This window comes from Euleptes europaea, chromosome 2 (genome assembly GCF_029931775.1).
Source record: "Euleptes europaea isolate rEulEur1 chromosome 2, rEulEur1.hap1, whole genome shotgun sequence".
NCBI classification, from domain to species: domain Eukaryota; kingdom Metazoa; phylum Chordata; class Lepidosauria; order Squamata; family Sphaerodactylidae; genus Euleptes; species Euleptes europaea.
Genome location: NC_079313.1, coordinates 88,713,930 through 88,740,572, shown reverse-complemented (window position 1 = coordinate 88,740,572; position 26,643 = coordinate 88,713,930). Strand labels below are relative to the sequence as shown.

General features: G+C 41.6%; 2 protein-coding genes across 2 annotated transcripts in view; one reads left to right on the top strand and one right to left on the bottom strand.

Moving 5' to 3' along the window:
* Positions 1-5,498: 5,498 nt before the first annotated feature.
* Positions 5,499-9,936, bottom strand: SNRPE (small nuclear ribonucleoprotein polypeptide E). The gene is made up of 5 exons (XM_056845258.1): positions 9,854-9,936; positions 8,176-8,202; positions 7,190-7,252; positions 6,762-6,840; positions 5,499-5,589 (listed from the first exon to the last, which is right to left on the bottom strand). The coding sequence occupies exons 1-5, from the start codon at positions 9,905-9,907 to the stop codon at positions 5,534-5,536; spliced, it is 279 nt and encodes a 92-aa protein (XP_056701236.1). The 5' UTR covers positions 9,908-9,936; the 3' UTR covers positions 5,499-5,533.
* Positions 9,937-18,041: 8,105 nt separating this feature from the next.
* Positions 18,042-26,643, top strand: part of ZC3H11A (zinc finger CCCH-type containing 11A) — a 30,053-nt gene continuing 21,451 nt past the window's right edge. The window contains exons 1-6 of the mRNA XM_056844122.1: positions 18,042-18,179; positions 19,132-19,251; positions 20,345-20,468; positions 23,543-23,746; positions 24,339-24,455; positions 26,120-26,200. Of these exons, the coding sequence (XP_056700100.1) occupies positions 18,126-18,179; positions 19,132-19,251; positions 20,345-20,468; positions 23,543-23,746; positions 24,339-24,455; positions 26,120-26,200 (700 nt within the window). The 5' untranslated portion in view covers positions 18,042-18,125. The remainder of the gene's footprint in view (positions 18,180-19,131; positions 19,252-20,344; positions 20,469-23,542; positions 23,747-24,338; positions 24,456-26,119; positions 26,201-26,643) is intronic.

Sequence of the window (26,643 nt, the reverse complement as noted above, 5' to 3'; positions counted from 1 at the left end):
ATAGGCTTCAACAAAGCAGAAAGTCAAGCAAACATGAACTTTAAAAAAATGCCAGCGTTCACTCTACCTGATTTTTTTTTCCTGTCACTGAGAAAGAACTTTTTCTTCCTCCCATTCAACAACAGGAATTTCTCAGGAGAAAAAGATGTCCAAGATTGCAAAGCAACCATTAGAAAGAGACAGGCATGCTCATTTATTGCTGCAGTAGTTGAGAACAGCCTTGTGATCTGCAGCTCAAATTCATCTGTCTCCCAGGCTGCTGTGGAGCCAATAAAGCTGAAAGAACCAATGTGGGAGGAAACTCGGCTTCACTTTGGGCACTCTGCAACAGAGAAGGAATTCCTTGCCAGGGGCAACTGCGCCCTCTGCTGGCTACGTTTCCTGCCATCAACCTCTGGCAAAACTTGTTTCTTCAGAGCACCACTCATACTTCCTTGCATTCTTGCAAGGGCAGGTTTCTCAGTACTTGAGACACTTTTAAGCTTACATTTTAAACATTACACAAAACAAATGCATTTTGCTCACAGCCTCAGAAACAGAGGTAGGAATTAAGAGTCAGACTCACTAAAGTGATTTCTTCAACCTAGGAGCTAGCTCCAGTTGGTTGCTACTTGAGAAAAAGAATCAGGGAAAAATGTACCTCGCGAGTTGGAGAGAAATGTAACATTAATCAGGTAGCACCTTAAAAAGACTAACAACATTTACTTTAAGGTGCTACCGGACTCCTACTCTTTTCTAACATTTACTTTGGCGTGAGTTTTCATGAATGAGAGCTCACTTCCTCAGATGTTACAACAGACTACAGTAATAGGGCAACCCTTCTGGAATTACAACAGCATTCAAAAAACTGTTTAAAAAGAATATTAGGTAGTGGCAAATGTGATTGACAGCTGCATTCTAAAGAGTTGTCCTGAGCATAGAGCCCACATGATTGACAGGGAGTTCCAATAGAATTCTGACAGTGGCAGTTAGAACTCTTGACAGTTGAGAACTGACAGTTGACTGAGAGGTTAACAGACAGAGAAATGGGTTTGATTCCCCACTCCTCCACATGAGTGGCGGACTCTAATCTGGTGAACTGCTTTGGTTCCCCCACTCCTACACATGAAGCCAGCCAGCTGGGTGACCTTGGGCTAGTCACAGCTCTCTCCGAACTCTCTCAGCGCCACCTACCTCACAATGTGTCTGTTGTGGGGAGAGGAAGGGAAGGAGGTTGTAAACCTGTTTGATTCTCCTTTAAAAAAAGGTAGAGAAAGTCGGCATATAACAACCAACTCTTCTTTTTCAAGGAGTAAAAAGGAGCACATTTTGGGTTTTTGGATCAAGACAGGATCCATAACCAGTTATCTAGGGAAAACAGCTGTAACGTTTCTAGACTGATTCCTAAGAGTTTAATGGGAAAGAGCTCTTGTAAAACGAGTGATCCCAGGCCAGTTTGAGAGAGAAACTGGGGAAGTGTGTTAATGTTCCTAACTTCAGTTTAAGAAAGTGTAAAAGCTTAAGTATAACAAACCAGTAACTGCCAAAAGAAAACTCTCAGTAGAAAACAAAGGTTTAAACACTTATATGTGAAACACCTTGATACATTTGGAAGTACAGTATGTCACTTCAATTTAACCATCTCAAACTTCTAAATTCTGTTGTTACAATCTACTTCTCCTTTTACGAAGAATTGCTAACCTGACTTTTAAATCTCACAGAAAGACACAAAACTATTTTAAAGCTGTATTTCAAAAAGCCTTTTAAAATTGTATTTCAAAAGTGCCAAATATTTCTGTCCATCTTATTATTCAAAATAGCCCCCTCCGTCATAGCAAGACATTGTTATTGAGTACCATTAGCAAAATGGCAGCCCCCTCCCCCATAAAACTAGTCTGCTGTGACAAAATTAAAAAGGAGTCCACTGGCACGTTAAAGACTACATTATTCCAGCATGAGCTTTTGTGATTGAGTTCACTTCAATAGTTGCATGAGGTGTCTGTAACACATATGGGGCGTGGAGGTGGGAGAGAAATTACAAGGAGAGACCAGTGTAAAACAAGAACCAATCAGAATAATAAATTCATGCATTTAGGGTGAGAACCACTCCCAAATGCTGATTGGCTGGGCAGGATTTTGCACAAACCAGATTCCTTTCCCCCACTCACAGGTAGTAGCATCAATTTCTTTCAGTGGCTACACAAGAGACTTTACAGTTCATTAACCTAGCCTTCCTTCCTCAAACAAATTAACATAAAGACAGAGGATCAGATCTGATACCAACCATACCAGGGAAGCAACCAACAAGAAGCCAAGAGAGCTAAACACCAAGACAAGCATGTTGCTGCTTTTAATGCTGTTTTTAAGCCATCTTTTCTGCAACTGATTGCAAATGACGTATTAAGGGACACTCAGCCAACATCTAGAAATCTATAGATTAAAAAAAAGTTTCTTGCTAGTAAAAATCCATTTGGCTTTGACCATTTTGCACCCATTGTTTTCAGCTATTTATTGACAGGGTTGAATCCAAAAATTATTTTCCCCCAGTAGATTTTCCTCTATTCTCTTCTTCCACTACGGATTCCTATTTGGCACTCCCCCCTCCCACTGCTTCCAATGGTCCCCTATCCCCAAAATGCAGCTCCTGGGGGGCCTGAGTGCACAAGTGGGAAACAGAACAGAAAGCTCCATTCCACTGGGAGAAGCACCTTCCATCAATAGAAAACCCCTTTCAATCCAACTCATTCATGTTTCTGAGACTGTGTCTCATGAAGCCAAAAATACCCAACCCTACTTTGAACACAGTAAAATATTCATTGGAAATGTGTCAGCATCAGACTTTTAATAACTAGCTAGAGATTACGTTTGTCAAAAAGCATGAAGAGTACAACACACTGAAGCCAAAGAACTGGATCAGAGCAGTAAGGAGGGGGATGTTTACCTATCCCGTGCTATTTTTAACTCTTAACGGCATTAATAGAAATATCTGCAGTTCCTTAGTGTGAATTTTTTCATCCTAAGTCTCTGCAAGGCAGTCTTTTGTCTGACTTGATCTTAATGTGTTATTTGCCAGGAAACATTCTGATATGATTTTAATTTCAAATTGATCAAATGCAGTTTGCTTGCTTAGGGCCGTGTTGGCGAACCTATGGCACTAGTGCCGCAGCCGGCACGTCGAGCCCTCTCTGTGGGCACGCGGGGACCTGTAGCATCTGCCTAGGGCTGTGCTGTGTTGCCATGGTGAGGGGGCTGAGGGCGGTGCTCCTTCTCCCCAAGCCTGCGCTGGCGCCCTCCCTCTCAGCTGAGCTGCCGCCGCAGCTCAGCTGTTTGCCGGGCCCCCGCCCTCTTCAGTTTGGACCGGGAGGCTGTGGCCGAGCACCTTGCCATGCCCCCCCTCCTCAGCTGAGCTGTGGGGCAGCTCAGCTGTTTCTCGGGGCCCCGGCGCGTCGTTTGGACCGGGAGGCTGTGGCCGAGCACCTTGCCATGCCCCCCCCTCAGCTGAGCTGTGGGGCAGCTCAGCTGTTTCTCGGGGCCCCGGCGCGTCTTCAGTTTGGTCCGGGAGGCTGTGGCCGAGCACCTTGCCATGCCCCCTCTCAGCTGAGCTGCGGGGCCCCGCCTGTCTTCAGTTTGTCTGGGGCCCCGCCCGTCTAAAAAAGCATTTAGAAAATTCTACAACATTTGAAGACAATCCTACAAGCCATCAGGAAATCTACAAGGAATTTTCTAGCATTGTAGCAGCTGCAAAGGTGAATTTTAGTAAGATTTTTACAGTTCCGTAAGATGGAGACAACCTTGCCACGCCCCCCTCAGCTGAGCTGCTGGGCCCCGCCCGTCTTCAGTTTGTCTGGGGCCCCGCCCATCTAAAAAAGCATTTAGAAAATTCTACATTTGCAGACAATCCTATAAGCCATCAGGAAATCTACAAGGAATTTTCTAGCATTGTAGCAGCTGCAAAGGTGAATTTCAGTAACAGATTTTTACAGTTCCTTAAGATGGAGACAATCCTGTGTTTTCTTACTTCTCCAGATAAAGCCAAATTTGAAGAACTTGATCTTTCCTGCCTACACTGGTTAGATTTAGAAAATCTGGAAATGGAGCTAATAGAATTTCAAGAAAGTTCTATCTGGAAAAATAAATTCTATGACCTGAGTGAAACACTTGAGAAGATAGAAAAGATGACAAACGACAGCAGTTAGTTCTAAAAATGAAATCCTTACAGTGTGGAATTCTCTGCCAAATAATTTTAAGTCAATGAAAACACTTGGGATTGCTTTCCTTACTTTGTTTGGATCATCTTATGCTTGTGAGCAGCTGTTTTCAGCTTTGAATTATATCAAATCTGACACCAGAAACAGGCTAACAGATGACCTGAGTGCTGCATGTGTTGCTCTCAAACTTACAAAGTATGAGCCAAGGGTAGACAAATTATCAGCATGCACACAACAGCAAAAATCACATTAATTGTTCAAAACATTTGACGATGTCCTCAAAGATGTCACAAAAATGGTGAATTACATCATGGCTCGTGCTCTTGAATTGTCGAGTTTCAAGCACTTCTTGAGGAGTTCAGGAACAGTATAATTGTTTACTTATGTACAATAATGTCAGGTGGCTGAGCAGAGGACGAGTCCTGGAGAGATGCATGCCAAATGCAATCTTTTACCTTTCAATAAAAAGTTGTTTGTATCATTGAAAGTTCTGTTATTGTGTTTTTCTTTTAACGCAAAATATGTGAATGTATGAGTTGTTTTTTCTAAACTAAAACCTCAGTATTCAGGTTAAATTGCCGTATTGGCACTTGGTGATAAATAAGTGGGTTTTGGGTTGCAGTTTGGGCACTCGGTCTCTAAAAGGTTCACCATCACTGGCTTAGGGTCTGTATAGAAACCACTTTAACAGTGCAGAACAGTACAGAAGTATATGAAATAAAAGCGTTTTTCGTTCCATATAACACATGAACTAAGGCCTGTTCCCTCCAGCTACAATTTGCTTTTATGTAGCGCTTAGAGTGAGAGATCCTGGTTCGGATCCCCACGCTGCCATGGAAGCTTGCTGGGTGATCTTAAACCAGTCACTCTGTCTCAGCCTAACCAACCTTACAGGGTTGTTCTGAGGAAACTGGTCGAGAGAAGAACCATGGAAGCTGTTTTGGGTCCCCACTAGGGAGAAAAGTGAAGTTTAAATGATGTAAAATAAAACAAATTACCTTAGAAGGTAAGATGCAGGTGTTTTAACATTTTGTTGCTAGTACAGACATCGTAAACAATGCTTTGTTTGCTATACGATTATCGCAGGCATTGTATTTCTGCACAAGATACTTTGGATAATAACAGAGATTAATCTATTAACGTAAAAAAGTTTATTTATGAAGAACTACAGTATCACTCCAATGTTAAAAAAGTTATTGAAACTAGGTAAGCACAAACTAAAATTGACTTAATTATTTTTTCTCTTCTTAGACACTGAAGCACAGTTTGGAATTTACAGGATTAACCACATACTTCCTTCCATATAAAGATTAACATCATAATCAGAAAACAGAGGACAGCAGTTTCTAGTTAGAAACACTTTGTAGAAGAGTAATATTGTCTCCCTTTAACATGATTCGACCTGTAACAAAAAAAGAGTGCTGTTAGACCAATGCATACTAAAGTTTGTCTTTTTCCTAATAACATTTTAATTAAGTTACATATCATCATGCATCCCAATTATCCAATTGCAGGCATGGAAGAGATTTGATAACCTTTCTAGCCATCCTAACCACCTAACTCTCCACCCTTAATACTGCCCCATCCTCCTCCAGTAATAGTTTGTTCTTACATTAAAGAAGTGCAATCAATCATAAAAAGCTATTACTGTATTTTTCTGTGTATAAGACGCCCCCATGTATAAGATGACTCCCATGTATAAGTTGACCCCCATCAGCTGACGGGCGGAGAAGAGAGCGAGCAAGAGGCCGGTTGCCCTGGCCGGCCAATGTCTGGTGTTCAAACCGGTTGCCGCCCACCCCGCCCCACAGCTGATGGGTGGGGCCAGTGGCAACATCTTTAGACCGGGATTTCTGTGTATAAGACGACCCCCAATTTTGGACCAAATTTTTAAAGAAAAAACCATCGTCTTATACATGGAAAAATGCAGTAATCCTTTACCATCAAAATAATTGACCCCCAAGAAATTCTGTGGCATTTTGTCCAGCTTCAGCTCTAAAGCAACACTTCCACAGTTTGGGTGTTTTTTGCTTGGCAAGCTAGGTAGACATTGCTCCTGGGCAAAACTGCTGAAAGCCTTGTGCATGCAAGCAGACATGTGTGCATGCACACACATAATATCTTCTGTACATTTCTCTGGATTGCAGTCACTGCATTCTGTTGGATACAATTATGCATATCTGCCTACACTTGACTAATGTCCACATTAACCCTACTGGCACTTTAGATGAACCAGTATTTTTACTTAATCCAAATTTAGGCAACAGAGGCAGAGTCTGTCAGCCATGTTCTGCACACTAGAAAACTCCCACCCTATGATTAACTGCATAAACAAATCACCAGTGAGCCAAGAGAGCTCAGAGGTGTCAAAGCACTCCAATAGATTTCCTGTGCCAAAAACTTTACAAGCTATACAAACTTTACAAGCTTGGTTCCTTGAACTAAAGCTTTCCCAGGAGTCTTCATAATGTCAATGAAGAACCATCACTGGCATTTCACTAATGGCAGAAAAGAAGCAGGTTTATACCCACTGTTATAATGTCATTTGTGATATCCAAACCTCCTGACACTTACCCAGCTGTTTCTTTGATTTTGTCTTGGAGTGGATCTCCTCAGCATCATCCAGCACCAGGTTCATGTATTCATCAAATCCCTGCAAGCCAAACACAGTTCTGTGAATTGCCACATTTCTAAAGGAAGCAGAACAAGGTGGAAAAAACATAAATTCAACACATGGCAGCTTGCTTTCCACTTTACTGTTCTTATCAAATGAAACTATGATGCGGAGTTGTCACGTGACAAAAGTATCACATGATACCAAAATGACAGGGAATCAGAGAAATGCTTACTAATTGTATTGTTTGGTTCATCTTGCCCATCAGTGACACATGTAGGATAGGTAACCAGACTCACTCCCTTGAACCAGTGGTACTAATTTCTAAGATAGCTTTTAGATTAGAATATGGGTGTCCTGATTGGTAGGAGGGGGGTGCAATACTCACAATAATACACCCTTCTATCCGCATGTTCACCTGTTCATACAGCCACACTTGAATTCTGGACCTCTACAAATTAAACAATGAAGACAATAAGTTACATAGCTGGGCCACATACATTTCCTCAAAACTGACTACTGTGGGCAAGTGCCCCACACAAGGCAGCACACAGATCTTCCAGAGTTACCCATAACTGCAGAGAATTTTGTGGAGGTCTTATTATGTCATACTAAACTTTGGAGCAAGCAAAAGCTTCTGCCTGCCCCAAAGTTTAACACAGTAAAAAGAATCATCCCCATGAATTTTACAGCAATTAGATCAAAGCTCAGGGTGAGAACATTGCCTTCCTTCTTTCCTGTGTGTGTGTGTGTGTGTGTGTGAGATATGACACCTTTCTTAACCTGAGGTATGCTTTCTATCTGGCCTTCAATTTATGTAGATTTAAATAGCTCCCAAGTATTCTGAAGGGACAGGACTCTCTTGAATCATTTAGAACTGCTACAGAAAGCTCACCTCATCATTGCCTTTCATGTGTCTGCATGTTCTAGAAAGTTAACTCTTACCATAATATTGAAATTTACCATAAGCCTTAATATTGTGTGTGTGTGTGTAAAGTGCCGTCAAGTCGCCGCCGACTTATGGCGACTCCTTTTGGGGTTTTCATGGCAAGAGACTAACAGAGGTGGTTTGCCAGTGCCTTCCTCTGCACAGCAACCCTGGACTTCCTTGGTGATCTCCCATCCAAATACTAACCAGGGCTGACCCTGCTTAGCTTCTGAGATCTGACGAGATCAGGCTAGCCTGGGCCATCCAGGTCAGGGCAGCCTTAATAGTAACCATATTTATTAATACCTTAAGCACACTTTTAAAAGCTGAAGACCTTGCAAACAAACATAACTCCCCAGCTATAACTATGCTCCATTTGCCATTTCCCCATTTCTCTTGTCTTAAAACATAAATCAGATTGTATTGTGCATAACGACTTCACTTACATTCTGTAGATATCTGAAGATGAGGTTCTGTAAAAATGACTTAAGGTAAACAACACATGAACAAGTTTCTAGGAAACTGATTTCAACAGTAGAATAAACCACATCATTCAACACTTTACACCTAAGCAAGTAATTTAGACACAACAACTATAATACCTTGAATGACTTTTAAATGTCACCATCATATCCTTTTTACATGGAAATTAGTGCAAAAGAGAAAAATATAGTAGCTTTAAACATAACTCTTGGCATTTTTAAACACCTACCCCACATAATATATGAGTGGCTATGAAAGGCAATATTTTTGGCACACTGATCTACTTCAGAATGTGTTTTGCAACATTTGAAACCAACTAAAGAAAAGTTAAATACACAGCTGGTTTCTCAACATTTATCTTATCCCCACGTAAGTCAATGCTTCATTTCACTCAAGAACATGACAAGAATGGGGCTGATGGTTATACCAAAAGCTCCAACCCACTCAATTCCATTATTTCCCCAAGAAAACCAGCCTCCTAATCTGATACAACTTTTTAAGTTTAGAAGAATAAGTTGGTTTTGATATGCCAACTTTCTCCACCACTTAAGGAAGAATCAAGCCAGCTTACAATCATCTTCCCTTCCCCACAACAGACACCCTGTGAGGTAGGTGAGGCTAAGAGAGTGTGACTAGCGCAAAGTCACCTCACTGGCTTCATGTGTAGAGTGGAGAAATAAATCCAATTCACCAGATTAGCCTCTGCCACTCATGTGGAGGAGTGGGGAATCAAACCTGGTTCTCCAGATCAGAGTCCACCGCTCCAAACCACCACTCTTAACCATTACACCACACAGGCTAAAGAATTAGTACTTCCTTTTTAAAAGTGGCAATTTCTGGTTCAAAACAAAAGGTGGCAGGTAACATCCTCTAATCAGCCAGCTCATTCAAGTTCTGCTGCCACAATTCCCCCAGCTTAGGGGAGACTTTTTCCTATATTACACTTAAGCGATCCAAAGAATAAAAATTAGCGACTCTAACTAAACACTGCAGGATCGTTTAAAACACTGGTTCCCAAACGGGGGTCCATGGACCCCCAGGGGTCCGCGAAAACGAAATTAAGGTCCACGAAACAAAGTTATAAACCAATAAATTAATATTTTCAATTAAAAGTTCTCTATTATAAAAATATATATTCAAATATTATTCTAAGTTTAGTGGTCCCTGGTCAAAAAAAGGTTGGGAACCAGTGGTTTAAAAGAATACCTTAAGGAAGATATTTATTTAAACTTTTTAACAAAAAAACGTTCCTGCTACTAACAATTTATAGCTACAATTCAAACACAGAGGCAGCTGGTGTTTAGGCGCCTTTCTGTTAGTTCCGAGGAAGGCGCTGACATCGCAATCGTTTCCTTGAAGACCTCCCTCCCCACAACCTCCAAACGCAACGATCCCTCCTAGAGGAGGAGGAGAGACACAGCCCTGGTCAGTATTTCTGCGTCAGAACCAGTTAAAGTAAAGGGAAGGGGGGGGGGAATCAGCACTCCTAGGCCCAGCTTTTCTCCCCAGCCAAGCACATTCACTGGCCCCTGAAAACGACCACCCCCCCCCCCGCCTGCCCTAGCTCCAGCAGTCCCCACAAGCCCGCGCCATTGGCGGGCTCCTTCATTTCTCGGGCTCAACTTTGCTGGACAAGGATACGATGGGCTGCACCATCACCTTCTGGATCTTCTGGCCCTGCCCGCGGTACGCCATGGCCGAGAACGCGCAAAAACCCGCCGGAACCGCTGGCCTCTCGCCTCCTCGCCCCGCACGCAACCGCCCGCGCGCTCGCAACGCGCCGACGTCTCCGCCACTTCCCGTACAGGCAAGCAAGTGCGCGCGTCACTTCCGCTTTGATCATAGAGGCGGCGCAACTACGCTCCTAGACACGCGAAGGCCATTTTGTATCTATGGCTACACCAGCGCGCGCTCTCCTACCGAAGGGCTACGGTCTGCGTGGTTCTGTGTCATCACTTCAGGTTCCTAGCTGTAGTTGGTAGCATTTCAGCGGGTTTGCAGATCTTCGTAGAACATTGCCGAAGACTCAAGAATCGTGTCGGGAGGAGAGATCTGAACCACAGTCGTGAACATACGTGCTCTTTTAGTTAAGGTGAACAATTTTTATTCTAGTTCTCTCTTTCGTCAACGTTACTCAAGTAAAACACATGTCTACCAATAGTTGCTACGGATGTGCCACCCAGTCGCAACCGACTTACTGTGACCCCGGCAAGGGACTTTCAAGGCAAATGAATGAGCAGAGATGGTTTGCCACTGCCTTCCTCTGCAGAGTCTTCCTTGGTGGTCTGCCATCCAAATACTGACCCTGCCTAGTAGCCAAGATCGGACGAGATCGGGCTATACCATGCCACTTTCAATTCTTTCTACCCATAGTAACACAGAATAGCAATTTTAGTTTTCTTGCATTTTTTTGTCTTGCTCGAGTAGATGAGTTCATTCGTTTCCTCTCCTTTTTTCATTCTGGGCATTTAAGATTCGTCCTGGGCGCCTGATAAAGGATAGTGAGTCATAGTTGTATTATTTGTACAAGATCAATCAGTGGTTCTGTTTTCTAAGGAGACAAACCAATTTTCGTGTTTTAGTTGTGTGTACATGCCAGTGCTTGTGCGCGCAGAAAGGAACTCTTCGGATCGAAATGACCGAGTCACATTTTTATCCTATTCATAATTGAAATCTGCCCCCCTCCCGCCGACACAATCGTTGCAAAGAGAGAAAGAGAAAACGACGCCTCCTGGAGAACAGCTGCAGCCGCTTCCCCCGCAGAACAAGACCCCTCCCCGCCACCAACACAAGGCATGCCGGGAAACGCCGCTCGGCGTTCTACCAACGCCTGCCTCTTGTCCGCCATCGCACTTCCGGGCAGCGTCGGCGGGGCCTGGGGAGAGGCGCCATCTTGGAGGCTGGCAGTGGTGACGACGGTAACGACTGGAGCTTCGGCCGTTGTCCGGAGAGAAGCGCCGCGGCACGGGGACGGAAGGCCGGCTGCTGCGGACAGAGGCGCCCTCCCGGGGCTCGGTAAAGTCCCTGCGCGCGGGAGGCAAAGGCCTGGGTCTCTTCCCTCCTCCTCCCCCCCCCCGCCGCCGCCATAGTTAATTGAACGGGACCATCCTTGTATTGAATCCCTCTCGTAGGCCCGCGGCCTAGAAACTAACGAACGACGTTGATTTCCGAGGCCTGTCTTCCGTTCTCCTTCGCGGGCCCGTTATTTGCGTTTTTGTCGAGCGCTTTATAGAAAAGTCGGTTCCCCGGTTCTTCTCATCCGATTTTAATCTGCCTACCTTGCCCCCCCCCCCCGGTTTGGATCAGTAGTATTGGCACTTTCTCGGAGCTCTGTCTCTGCGCCCTGGGACTATCCTTTTCCTGTTCTTTAAGACCTCTTTTTCCCCTCTTCTACTCGGCAGAGCCTTGCTAGCATCTAGGAAAGTGTAGGCTGAATTGGCCTAACTCCAAAGATAATACAAATAAGATCATTTCTGGGCCCTCATCACTTCCCCGTCTGAGCGGTTATAGCCTGGGCTTGCCATTTCTAGCAGCACTGATATGAAATCCTATGGTCTTCGTTAGACTGAAAAACAGTATAAACAGGATCTAGTGTAACGGGTTACTTCAGTAGTTGACTTGAATTCTTGTATTCTTGAAACTTCTCTAGAAAACAGTAATAGATGTTCTGTGTTAGCATTTGTACACTTTTAAAAAGTGTATAGCCATCTTTTCTGCTGTTGTGGCATTCAGTTTGTGGCATTGGAGGTTCATTTCCAAAATAAGAGGGATGCTGTATTAAAAATCGGGTGTTCTTTTTTTATAAGCAGACCCTTCTTAAAATCTGCATTCAGTCAGGCATCTGAACAAAGTTTATATTTCTGAGGTTTAGTGTGAATTACAGTGCCATCCTATACAGGTTGAGGAGAGCCCTGATTGGGTTGCAGCTCTCTGATGCACAGGTGCTTAAAGGTATGACCTCATGTTCGCACTCTACATGCAGGAAATGCTGGTGTGATGACAGTGTTTCCATGGAAAACATTATTGGCACAGTGTTTGCCTTTTGCAATGGGAGAATGATGGGAGGGGCCGTGGCTCAGAGGTAGAGCATCTGCTTGGCATGCAGAAGGTCCCAGGTTCAATCCCCAGCATCTCCAGTTGAAAGGACCAGGCAGTAGGTGATGTGAAAGTCCTCAGCCTGAGACCATGGAGAGCCGCTGCCAGTCAGAGTAGACAATACTGACCTTGATGGAACGATGGTCTGATTCAGTAGAGGGCAGGTTCAACAACAACAACAAAACATAAGGCGCCATTTCTTGTGGCATAGCACAAGCTTTTGTGGGCCAGAACCTGCTTCATCAGATGTGCCTATACATAATAAGAATATGGAAGAGAATCATCCTATTCCAGAAGTTTGGATCTCAGTGTCCACTATGCAAGAAGCTCAGAATTTTCCAAGGATGTTGTTTCCACTGCTATAGTGCTGGTCATCATAATAATTTGTCACTTGTCAGGGGAAATCAAAACTGATCAGAACATCCAGCTGCCAGGTATTAGGGAAAAGATACCTGCTGTACTGAACCTTTCCTACATTGATTCCAGTGCCTGTTGGGCTGCATATAACATCTGTATAAAGGAATAGCATCACTTTAAAGGATGTCAGGGTATATATAACTTTTGCAACCCTACATTATAACAGCACCTGCCATTCATACTTCTTTTCCACTGGGCTGTAGCCAGCAGTGAAATAGTGCCAGTGAAAAGAACGAAGTAGCAGTGCATTTGATGTTGGAACAAATGAATTTATATTTAGGTCTTCACATCTCAAAACATGAGCATTTTGACCACAACAGTACCTTTCTCACCTCTATATGGTAAGAGGCTGTATGTAAGAGGATGTAGCTTTGCCATCAGAATTTTCTAGTACCCAACTCTGCAAATTAGGTTGCAGATGAGAAAAAGAGCTATAACGGAACATGGTTGAAAACTTGCAACTTTGTTTTTGTTTTTAACTCTCCCTTTCAAAGGTTTACACTTATAAGTTGTGGAATCAGCTGTTGTCTCAAACATTTCTGCAGTGACTTACTGTTTTCTACAGTACTGCAATACTTGTTCAGCAACTGATATATTTACAAGGATTTGCTTACCAAATCGGCATGCGACTCTTCACCCCTTAGTTTCTAAGGGCAACATTGAAAAAAGTTTGTGCATTGAGTGATGCTGCCCTTATCCATGTGCCATGCTTACTTAGCTGATTAGTTGTAAAAAACAAAAAGGCAGACTACTTTTGTGAGCATGCTGAAATCTAAAATAGCCAAACAGTATTATAGGAAAAGAAGGTGGCTAGGGCCATCCTTATCTCTCACTTTATTGGACTCCGATGGCCTGTATAGGTGCCACTTAAGACTGCAGGTTTGAGGAGTGATGTACCTGGTCTGTCACTTGCTCCTGACTATGCAGAAAGGCTTTCAAGTAAAAAATACTATTTTATTTGAACCTGCTTTAACAAGATATTATTCCTCATAGTACTACCATGGGATGTCATAACTGTATTCTTGATGAGGCAGTGTGTGGGTGTATGTGAAAACGATTGCTTTTGAATCCTTTACCCTGAAACAAAAGTCATAAGTGCCTTGCTTCAAAGCTTCTCAGTGGTGTTGCTGTAACTGGCAATGGACTATTAAATCTACTAGCAATGAAAATAACAAGGCTATGAAAACCCCAAAAGGGGTAGCCATAAGTCAGCTGCGACTTGAAGGCATCTTACACACACACATTGCAGGCCCAGCTACATATTTGTTGGAAATTGCAGTGATCACTTTCCTTTTATTTTGCACTTTAAATGCCAATAGAACAAGGCTCAGTCTGTGCACACTGGTCTATTCAGGTTCTGATAGTGTTCTGATAGTATTGTGCAGCTGATGTTCCTTAAGATAGATTTCAGAAATCTCAATTATTTTTATTTGATTTTTTCATTTAGGCCTTGGGCTTTGTCATATGTGAGATTACTCACTACCATGAAATAGAGGAATAGCAAGCAGAACTGTAGCTGTTGGTTTCTATTCTGTGCTTTAGCACAGTTTGCTTAGGAGAAGAAAATGTGTTCTCCTGGTTTTCCATCAATAGCTGCAACTGCTTTATGGTCTTTAAACCATCTCTTGCACATGCTTACAACATCCCCAGTGTGACAGCATGTTAGCAGATTGCTTGCTTGATAGTCAGTTAAAGTGAGAGAAATGGTGTGAGCACGTGGGTTAGAATGTGAAGGTTTGTCATCCTGTGCTTAGAGCATTAAACTCACATTGTACTTCTGAGAATAACACTGTCTTTTTCTGGCATGTGCTCAAGAGCTAATAAGTAATACTTTAGCTCTTAGAAGCATGTGTATGATTGAAACACAAAATTGTGCAACTTTTCCAAGATTGTCAATACTTGAGGATCAAGTTGGCCTTCAAATAGTATGTCAGCTATCAAAGTACAGTAGCATTACTTCATTATTTATCTAAATTGGATACACAAATTATAAAGCAATAGTTTTGTTAACGGAATTCAATAATTTGTATTTTCAAGAAATGTATATGAGTTGATGTTGAAGGAATATATAGGAGTAAGAGTGAATTATGACTAAATATGAATTTGACTGATTCTTTTTCCTTAATGTAAACTTCATGTTGCAGTGCACTAGTATAATTTAGTGCAAGTAAATCAAATTTAAGTGCAAAAAACTCCAAAACATTAAACATGAGTTTTTGGTGGGTTGTTTAGTTCTAAAAACATGTAAATACCCTTTATGAAAAAATGCAGCCTAGATGACTAATAAAAACAAAAACAGACACACCAAAAACAGCAACTTCTCCTCTCTCTATTTTAGATTTGGGGAAATTCCCTGCCAAAAAAATCCAGGAAATACACTAGTATTTGTGTGAGTAAAAGGTTCTAACCTTTTATTATTTAATTATAAGAAATAGTTTATATAGTCTAAATTACATCAAAAGTATAAGCCGTGTTCTTTCAATAAACAAGGTTTTATTTTGTGTTCTGTGGCTGCAAAGTTGTTGGTTGTCAGGATATTGGATCCACAACATCCTGTCAATCTTTATCAAGAGTAAGCAGCCTGAGATGGTGCACCTATGTAAGCTTTTTGCAGTGATAAGGTAAACAATATTGAAGATTTAAAAAAAAATCAGATATCTTAAAAGCAAAATTAAACTACCTTTCCTAAATCACATGTAGACATGAGCAGATCGGTTTTGAAAGTACTATATCATGCAGTTATGTTCTCCATAAAGTTGTGTTGCAACTCAGTTTGTCTAAAACTGATTGTTGTAAGATTGGTTGTATATATGTGTACACCTTGTGTCTGCACATATATATAACATGCATTTTATGTATTTGTGTTCTAAAGCAAACGTTATCTAATTCGCAAACTACTGACCAGAAAATGTATTTGTATACAAAAGCAATCACGCGAGTTCCCCAAATTTGATTTTCAACTTTAAATTGAAAATAGCCTAAACATCATTTTTATCTGTCCATGCTTGTGTATACATTGTTGCATGTATAAACACATGTATGTGGGTATACACATGTGTATATACATAGGTTTATACATTCAAGTATGTTTTTATTATACAGTTAATAAAAATCGGGGAAGGTTTTTCCTTTTTCCAATAGGTGAAGAGATCTTGAAGACAAGAAATTGAAAGTTATGTATTAATTTAAAAAAAAAAAAAAAGCTAAATTGTCCGGCTGTGGAAGATGGATCTTCTTCTTTGCAGCCGCTTTGAAACACAAGTTCATCTTTAAATGAACTGTTTATTTTGAAGAGGCAATTAATCATCACTGTCTCCAGTCTTCCTGATTGTTCAAATGGACTTGCTTCCTCCAGTAGTTGTTCACCCTCTGTCTGAATTTTGAATGAGGATGAGATGTTTTTCCTTGGCATTGTGAGGAAGAAAAGTCTTTCTGTTCCATTGTTATCAATTCATGGATTGAGTGTTGATTCGGCCTACAGGAGAAAAATAACTGGAAGTCTTTGAAGAGAGAGTTGATTGGTGAACTTATCCAGGTATGTCAATTGAAAGTGCATTTTTAATTTCTGAATCTTGTTTTTAAAATATATTAGAACATTAAATACTAGTTCTAAGATATAATTAATTGGCAAATAGTCTTTAGCTGAAGCATGGTATTTTCATAGATGATAAAACTCAGTTGTAAATTATGGCCTGGAACAGCTTGTTGTGACACCGGTTTAGTACTCGGTTCTAGGTTTAGCAAAACAGGAAGAATAGAGACTGCGAAGCTGAATGCTAAGATAGCTTCAGGACTCTTTTTTTTACCATCAGTAAAATGGGATAGAACCCTAAGAAGTAATAAAATACAGTATCATACAGTACATTAAATTATGAGAGCTTCTTTTAGACTCCAGTGGAACTAAGGATGTTCCTTCTACAGAAAGTGGTAAAATAGTAAGTTTTTTGGTTTTGTAATTATAGAAATGATCATGTAGGAAGTTCCCTCTTGGTGGACGGCATCTTACATGTAATGAAAAGTTGCAGTCAGACTAAGTCTAAACAAACATGTGAAAGATTCTGTAGGTAACCTTGTATGCTTGCATATCCATGACTTACAAATTGTATACATACCACGTAATGCAGTAGCATTACATTACCTTATGGTAATATGAACTCCATCAAGTAAAATGAGGCTGCAGTCTGTCAAATCAAGCTGTCACTGTGCCTGTTATCTTGCCTTTCTTGATGTGTATCACTTCTCTCTCTGGCTTAATGAATATTGTCCTGAGTCAGAGATCGATCCACTTACAATATGGTTACAAGAGCTTGTGCACTGGCATGAGGCAGAGAGCATATTGGAATGTTCTGGCTGCTTTGGGTGGTGGCGTGCTGTATTTATAGACTGGTGCAGCTAAACCGTTGAAGAGATTAATCATCAGCTTCTGCACCAGTGTAGAAGTGTTTTATTGCCTTGTCAGTGTAACATGCTGGTTGACATTTTGCCAAAATAGCAGTGATTATGCTCTGTCTCAAAATGTAGCAAATCTATTATATTTTCGCAATTGTTGAAAACTGCAGCTGTTGAAAATTTTACCGGTTTGACCAGTGGCTGCAGTTTCTCCACTAGCGGGTTTAAATAGTGGTCTTATACAATAACTATCCATGAATAAGAAGTACTTACCTCTGCTTTTTTTTTTTTTTTGCACTTTCCTGTAAAATGTGCTGGTTTAAACTTGTGTCACTTGTTGAGAGCATAGTTGTGTCTGTTGATGTTGCTTAAAATGGAACCTTGTCTTACCCAATGTCAATACTAAGGTTGTTTTTTTTTGCTGAACTTGGACAAGCCAGCCTTTGCTTTGGCTAACCACAGCCTGCCCTCTAGCCAGTCTTCCCTTCCATCTACTTGGGGCACCAGTCAGGAAAGGAATAGTGTTATTGTAGGGACTGAGCAAAACATTTCCTGAATACTGTTTTTGTGTTATCTGTTCAGTGCTAAATAAATGAACCTTCATTTTGCTGTGGATTAAGTTTATTGTAGTCCTAGTGCCTTATTACTTATATTAATACATTATACAAGAATACTGAGAAACTGGACTGAATCACAAGTTTGTTACTTTGTTAATGTTGAGGATTAATCCAACCCTTTATTAAAATGGGATATTTACTTTTCACTTCCCACTTACTGATTAAACTTTAAAGTTTTTTCAGTAGCTTTGAAGCCAAAAAGAGTAGTGAAATTTCTGATCCTAGTGTAAAAAAACCCCCTCTTTGCTGTTTCCAGGACAATATATTGAAGAAGATAGCAGAAAGCCTACAGAAGATTTGGGTCAGTTTAAACCAAGTTGCGGCCAGCCGTCACTTGGAAACCTGTGTTCAGCTGACACGCTCCAGCATAGCTTACAGTAAATCTATTACTCAGTATGACTAACCAAGGAGAAGATTGTTATTTTTATTTCTACTCCACATGTGCCAAGGTATGTGTTTTTCCCAGCATTCTCTAATTGTGTTTGCTTTAGTATACTTTCCCTGTAAGTATAACGTAATTTGATAAATCCAACAGATTATAGCTAAAGGAAAGAATTGTTTTTATGTCTTCATGGAGAAAAATATTATTTTTTTTAAAAAAACTTCCCAATCTCCAATGAAGCTGTGGTTATATTAGCCCGTTTATAACTAAGCTCTTTTTCCACTTACATATTTACATGGTATCAGCACAAAGCTTACAAAATGTTGAGCTGCTCCTCTTAAATCTGTCATATCAGTGTTCCAGATATGCCTTTCTTTTTGATTCCCCCCTCGCTGCCACCTATATATTTCAGAATTGTGTTGGTAAAAGTCAGTTTCTGGATTTAATGGTGTTCTAGTATAGCCTGAACTCAGGGCATGACTTTACAAATAAAGGAGTGGAGCTATGAACATAGGGCAGGCTGGGTTCCCAGTGCATTCTATCTGTAGAACAATGTAAATGAGCTGCAATTTGGATCTTAGTTGGGAGGAATAAATTGTGCCTCTCACCCCAGACACTGATTAATCGGAGGCAAAAGATGCATCTAGTCCTACTACTGGTCAGATTGTACATCCCTTTGCTTTTTCATATATAAATGAACAGCTACCATTAGTTTCTGTGGGGAAATGTAAAAATACTGCAGTTCATCACAGTGTAAAGATGGAAACAAAGTAACCCCATCACTTTTGCTAGTGGGTGGTCCAGGGCCAATGCCTATCTTTCATGGTGCAATGAACAGGCCCTTCCTCCTGCCAAACCTTGTGTACCATAAAGGCTGGCATTTTGCTAATAGTTAGAATTGTGTTTTTTGACCACCCTTTGTTCCTGGCTGGCAGGGTGACTGTTCTTGTTTTGTTGTTCTATACTTCTGATAGGTGATGTTGGGTTTTTGTGGTTATATTTTCTTTCATTCTCCACAGGGAGATAGTTGCCCTTTCCGTCACTGTGAAGCTGCCCTGGGGAATGAAACTATCTGCTCCCTCTGGCAGGAAGGACGATGCTTCAGGAGTGTATGCCGGTTTAGACACATGGAGATTGATGTGAGTGTTTGTCTATTAAATAACTATTGTCAAAACACAGTTAATCTGACATGAGTTGTCCTTGTAAAACAGCTGGCATTGTTGAGACTGACTTGTTTGTGGTATTCTTAGCATGGAGCCTTTTGCCGAATTATAAAGAGATGGGTATGAATTAAGGCAGACGTGAAAATATGCAGAGCTTATACTCTGTAAGGTTATTTTGACAATTCCAACCTTGTTTTGAATCCATTCAAAGTACAATCCTAGGTCATCTGCATTTCTGGACGACATAAGAACATAAGAAAGGCCCTGCTGGATCAGACCAAGGTCCATCAAGTCCAGCAATCTGTTCACACAGTGGCCAACCAGGTGCCTCTAGGAAGCCCACAAACAAGACAACTGCAGCAGCATTATCCTGTGACGATAGTAGCTTACTGAATTGGAAAGAATGGTAAAATAGAGTAAGAAAGGAAAATAATGATTGGGTCTTGGCCATCAGCAGCTGCCGTTCGAGAAGCGCCCTTTGAATTTTGGCCATTGTAATGAAGTAATTTCTGCATAGGCGGTTGTCCCCAAAAATAATGAGTGTAATTTTGGGAAATGAGATATTGTGTTATTTATTATCCTGATGAAATGTTCGGGCTTTAAAGGGTATGCAGTTTTAGGGGTGAACTAGATATGATGGTGTCCCTGGGTCTGACCTGTGGGCAACACCATTCTAAAGCCTAGTGAGGCGATTAAAAAAATGCCCCAAGGGTCCTGTCCTGATCAGGCCTACAGCATAGCAGGATGAGGCGTTTTTGATGGTCCCCCCCACATGCCTTTTCAAGTGTTGAACTACTGCACTCCCCCCCCCCCCCAGCTGTTTTGGCACTAAAAATGGCAGGGAAACAAAAGCACCTCTTCCCACTACAGTACAGGCCCATTCAGGATTGGGCCCTCACAGAATTTTAAAATTGCCTCATTAGGCTCTGAAATGGTGCTGACATCCATGGGCTGAAACCATGGACACCATCTCATCTAATTTAGCCCTTAGTGTCTCAGTGTGCTGTGGCTTGAGGTGGACTTATAGGCGGTTCTTACAGTACGCTTTATGTCTTTGTTCTGTCTTCAGAAAAAACGTAATGAGATTCCATGCTATTGGGAGAATCAACCAGTGGGGTGTCAGAAGTTGAACTGTGCATTCCACCACAACAAGGGACGCTTTGTTGATGGGCTTTTTCTACCTCCGAGTAAAAGTGAGTTGATTTTTTTTCCTTGGAAATTTCTTCTGCCTTGATGTGTTTACAAAGTGTTCATACAGTTGCCTTACACACATGCTTTTTTAGTTGCTGTAAGGAGGCCATGCCTGAGTTGTCATCTCTCCCTGCCTCCAACAGTGCATCTAGAAAGTCATAGTGAATACAGGCCATGGAGGAATAACTTCATTTTATAAATCTCCTGAAGCTGCTAGATGCTTTACAAAGACTTTTTTAAAGATGTTAAGTCTTATTTGCATCTTGAAACAGAGCCATGTTGAAAGTAGTTTCTTTCACATCAGTTGTGTCGAGTGGTTTCCATGTAGTTCAGATAACTTTAATGACAGCAACGCAACCCTTGTTAGCATCTTCTGGTGGTACTATTAAAATTACTTGAATCGTTGGGGAAACTGCTTCCAAAAAATTTCTTTACCAAATGGAGCTGCTAGCACACAGCTGTATATAGAGCCACTGTCTGGTTGGTGGCTGATTATTATTATTAATAGTAGTAGTAGTAGTAGTAGTATTTTGTTAGATGAACCTTTTGTTTGATCCAGCTGGAGGTGCTTATTTTTGTGTGTATAAGCTTGACATTATAATCAAAATGACCAAAGGAATAAGGCTGTCTTGTCTTAGTTGGCCATTTTGAGTAGAAATTGAGGTCTTAATAGTGATAGCAGTATCTAGCAAGGTTGTTAATATTGGCCAGGAATGGATCCATCACTGGTTGTGATTCTAACATCATATAACATCAATCTAATATAATCAGGCAGTAGTAGAAAAGGGCAAGAGTCCAGTAGCACCTTAAAGACTAATAAAAATATTTTCTGGTAGGGTATGAGCTTTCATGAGCCACAGCTCACTTCTTCAGATACAGCTAGAATGTGAATCCATCTGTCTTTAAGTAGAGGAGAGTGAATTCAGACAAGCATTAGTATGTAAATGTTAACAGTATGTAAATGTGAATAGCAGGCGTGATGGGATTAGCTGTGGTATGCAGAAGAGTCTGTGATGTCCAGGGGAGAGATGTGTGTGTGTTAAGTGCCGTCAAGTCGCTTCCGACTCATGGCGACCCTATGAATGAAAGTCCTCCAAAATGTCCTATCTTTGACAGCCTTGCTCAGATCTTGCAAATTGAAGGCTGTGGCTTCCTTTATTGAGTCAATCCATCTCTTGTTGGGGCTTTCTCTTTTCCTGCTGCCCTCAACTTTTCCTATCATGACAGTCTTTTCCAGTGACTCTTGTCGTCTCATGACGTGACCAAAATACGACAGCCTCAGTTTAGTCATTTTAGCTTCTAGGTCAGTTCAGGCTTGATTTGATCTATAACCCACTGATTTGTTTTTTTTGGCAGTCCACTGAATCCGTAACACTCTCCTCCAACACCACATTTCAAAGGAATCTGTTTTCTTCCTATCAACTTTCTTCACTCCAGCTTTCACACCCATACATAGTAATAGGGAATATGGTGGCATGAATTAATCTAGTCTTGGTGGCCAGAGTCACATCCTTACACTTCAAAATCTTTTCTAGCTCCTTCATGGCTGCCCTTCCCAGTCTCAATCTCCTTTTAATTTCTTGGCTGCAGTCTCCCTTTTGGTTGATGGTGGAGCCAAGGAATAGAAAGTCTTGAACAATTTCAAGGGGAGAGATGGGTGTGGAGAAATCAGCATTGGTAATGAGCCATGAATGCAAAGTCTTTATTCAGCCCAGGTAAATGCATTGACTTTAGTTTGAATATCAACTGTAATTCAGCAGTTTCTCTTTCCAATCTCCCTTTGAAATTCCTTTGTAAGAGAACTGCTACTCTTAAATCTGCAACAGAATGTCCTGGAAGGTTGAAATGTTCTCCCACTGGTTTTTGAATATTGTGGTTTCTGATGTCAGACTTATGTCCATTTAATCTTTGTCTAAGAGACTGACCTGTTTGTCCAATGTAGATTGTGGAAGGGCACTGCTGGCATGTGATGGCATAAATCACATTAGAAGATGAGCAGGAGTATGAACCTGAGATAGTATGGCTGACATTGGTGGGTCCAGAGATGATGTTCCTAGAATCTATATGAGGGCAAAGTTGGCACCTTGGTTTGTTTCAGGCCTTGGTGCCAGAGTCCATGTTCCTGTTAAGTAGTTTATCATCATGGGTGAGAAGTTGTTTTAGGTTAGCCGGCTGTCTGTAAGCAAGAAAGGGACGCCCCACCAGTGCTTCAGCGAGGGAAGTGTCACAATCCAGCATTGGTTGTAGGTCCTTAATAATACGTTGGACTGGTTTTATTTGGGAGCTATAAGTGACAACCAGAGGTGTTCTGTTGTCATTCTCTCTGGGCTTATCTTGTAGTAAGTTGTGCCTGGGTATCATTCTGGCCTTCTCAATCATCTTTCTCACCATATCAGCAGGATATTGTAGTTGCAAAAATGTTTGCTGTAGGTCTCTCAAGTGTGTATCTCTGTCTGAAGGATTGGAGCAGATGCGACTATAGTGTAGGGCTTGGCTATAGACAATGGATTGTCTGATATGGTTGGGGTGGTGGCTGGATGCATGTTTGCCGATCCGTCGGTTTCCGGTACAATATGGTGCTTGTGTGCCCCGTGGATCCATACTGTGGTGTCTAGGAAGTTGATTTCTTGTTCGGAGTAATTCATAGTTAGATTGATAGTGGGGTGGAAGTCGTTGAAAGCCTGGTGAAATCTTTCAAGGGCTTCTTTGCCATGAGTCCAGACAAAGAAAATGTCATCAATGAATCTCAAGTAAAGGAGAGGTGCCAGTGGGTATGAGTTCAGAAAACGTTGTTCTAGATCTGCCATGAAAATGTTGGCATATTGTGGAGCCATGCGAGTGCCCATGGCAGTGCCATTGATTTGAAGGTATAAGTCCTTACCAAACCGGAAGTAGTTGTGAGTGAGAACAAACCTGCAGAGTTGTGTAGCCAGATCTGCAGTGTTGTTGTCAGGGATGGTATTTCTAATGGCTTGTAGCCCGTCGTCATGGGGGATGTTGGTGTATAGAGACTCCACATACATGGAGTCTCTACAAAAATATTTGTCATTTATGGGGGGTTTGGTCTTCCCTTTAGATATTCTTCCAAATGTCACTGAATCTGTAGAAGATGATATAAAGACGACACAGATTTTGCTGCAGCAGAATAAGCTTTCTGTCCAGTCCAATCCATCCCCCCAGCTGCGTGGGGTCATGAAGGTGGAAAACTCTGAAAATGTCCCCAGCCCTACGCATCCACCTGTTGTAATTAATGCTGCGGATGATGATGAAGATGATGACGGTGAGCAGAATATATTTCCCTAAAGTGTGAAAGGTCTCTGTTTCATTACACACTAAATTACAACATTCCCTAATTCAGTTTGTATCCTGCTTTTTAGTGCAACTGGTCACCCAAGGAACTAGCAACATAGATTAAATGCAAATTTAATTTCAAAATAAAAACAATAACCAATCATATAACGTTAACTCTGATCCCATTCCTAGCAAGATTGCTCTGTATTTTCAAGTTGATCAAATTAGGCCTTTGATCAACTGAAGCAGGCAAAGATGTTCTGTGTTCAAGATCTGCAAAGATGCAATCCAAAAGTCTTAGTGAATTTTCTAATAGAGCAGTTCCGCAGTGGAACAGGCTTCTTCGGGAGGTGGTAAGCTCTCCCTCCCTGGAGGTTTTTAAGCAGAGGCTAGATGGCCATCTGTCAGCAATGCTGATTCTATGAACTTAGGCAGTTCATGAGAGGGAGGGCATCTTGGCCTTCTGGGCACTGGGGGTGTGTGGGGGAGGTAGTTGTGAATTTTCTGCATTGTGCAGGGGGTTGGATTAGATGATTCTGGTCCCTTCCAACTCTGATTCTATGCTATGTTGTTCCTTTCAGATCAGTTATCTGAAGAAGGTGATGACTCTAAAATGCCTCTTCAGCAAACCAGTGCAGAGACTCATAATGGATTACGGGTAGTTTCTACTCGGAAATCAACGGTTAGCACAAACAAAGGTAAATAGAGGAATTAGTACACTTGACATAATCTCAAAAGTAAGAAAATCTTGGGCATTCAGTAGGACATGTTATAGTTTGTTATAAGAATACTTCATTTCACATTTGGACTACTTTGTATTGCTAATGTGGACTTGCTTGCATGCACTTAATTCTACTGTTGGAAGATTTAAGACAAGTATAGGACAAGTGGGGCACCTTGCTTTCCCCTCCCCCACTATTTTCTTCTTGGCTTCTGTGAATGCCCCCCCCCCAGCCTGTCCCCTTTCCCTGCTTCCTTCTCTTCTTCCCACCCACCAGGCAACCTACTTTTATCTGCCCCATCTTCATTCCCTCCTTCCCTCCCTCAGAAGCCTTTCCTTGAAGCATCTGTGCAATGTTGGCTGCCAGGTCAGGCCCAGTTGCACAGTAGAGAACTCACGAGGACTTGCAGGGGACACCCTCTGTCCGCCCCCTCCACTAATTCCTCTTTTTCCTCCTCCTCATAGCTCTCATACCCTCACCTTTCCTTGCTCCTTCCCACCCACCAAGCAACCGGTCTTTTATCTGCTCCCTCAAGCACTATACAAAAACATTCCTGAAGCTCATAATAAAAAAACAAGTCCCCAGAACATAGGAATTATGGCCAGATTAGTGGCATTGCCCTTATGAATAGTATAATCTTTGTTTAAGTTAATTTCCTTTTCTCTTATTTACTTTCGAGAATTTGAATAGTCTATTTTCTCTAAAGCTGAATGGATGTTAAAGAAAATAAAACCCTTGATTCTTCCATAGCTATTTGCAGGCTTCCTGTGCCATTTCCACTGTTCGTTGTATGATGACGAAAATGAGAAGTAGCAAATCAGTCCACCCAAGACAGTGCACAGTGGGTGCTTTGTGCACAGATTAATGTGGGTTTGTTTTTTTGTTTTGTTTTTTAACTTTGCAAGTGTTCTTGTGAAGAGGAAGACAGGAACACCTAAACCTACCAAGCATATTACTTGTCCTGTTGATAAGGAAATGAACCCAGGAGGTCATGCCTATGGTGCCATTGCAATAGTGGCAGTTATAGGCTGTGCTGCTGGTGGAAGCAACCTGTCCCACTGTTAATATGAGATCATGGACCTGTGCTGTGTAGTGGGTGGAATGTTGAATTTGGATTTAGGAGGCCAAGGCTGAAACGGCTTCTTGGCCATGTAGTTTGATACGTTGTTTGAAGTTGTATAATTGGTCAGCCTAATCCACCTTGACAGGCTGTTTATGAGAATATGCAAGCAAACCTGCTAATGTCATAAAGATTATATTGGTGTCATTTTCTTGCAAGAGACACTATTATCACAGATTATATAGCGGATATCCCAAGACCTTTTGAGCCTGTGGGCACCTTCGGCATTGTGACACAGGGTGATGGACGCAGCCACAAGAGGCCGAGCCACATACAGAGAGGAAGCCCAAGTGCAGGGGTGAAGAGGAATATTTTTTTTTAATATGATGAGAAAGAGGAGTGGTGTGGTGGCAGCTGCTGCTGAAACGTTATTTTAATCTCAGCCAATCATATGCTCCAGTGGCTCATCAGAAACCCAGCTGGGCAAGAGTCCCACCCACTTGTAGAGGAGACACTAAATATGAAATCTCTGGCCATTTGTCCACATCTGTCATTCAAACTTCTGTGTTTTTCCCCCCAGATGATAGTTTTAATTTTGGAATCAAAACGCTTGAAGAACTCAAGTCAAAGAAACTGAAAGAAAAGTCAAAGAAGCAAGGTGGTGAGTTTGTTTTCCTATCTAATCTCCCATGCACTTGAGGACTTCCTGCCTCAAGCAGTAAGGATCCCTCATACATAGATGCAAACAGGCTAGCTGTTCTGTTGGCAGCACAAATCATAACTGACTTTTTCAGGCTGTTATATTGTTTCCAAACTGCTAAGGTGTTCATAAAGAATTAGAGTAGGAGTCAAGCCACCATACTCTTATTATGCATTGGAATTCAACAGCTGGGAAAAGTATTAAGGGTAGAAAAATGTGATTTCATAGCAGTTGAACTTTTGCGGTCCAGAATGGAGAGCCAGTTTGGGTGCCAACATGTGTGCAGATCTGTGAAAGGAGTTTACACGTTGAAATGCAGTTTTCCAAAATATTAAATGAAAGGACTGCATGTTAAATCAAAGGACTGCTGTTATACTTATCAGCTTTTGGTGAGCGGCATGGAT

Coding starts and splice junctions, on each gene's coding strand:
- SNRPE (XM_056845258.1), bottom strand. CDS start 9,907: ATGGCGTACCGCGGGCAGGGCCAGAAGATCCAGAAGGTGATGGTGCAG. Junction 8,203..9,853: donor AGGTGATGGTGCAGCCCATC/GTATCCTTGTCC, acceptor TCATTTTTACAG/AACCTCATCTTCAGATATCT. Junction 5,590..6,761: donor AAAATCAAAGAAACAGCTGG/GTAAGTGTCAGG, acceptor TTTTTGTTACAG/GTCGAATCATGTTAAAGGGA.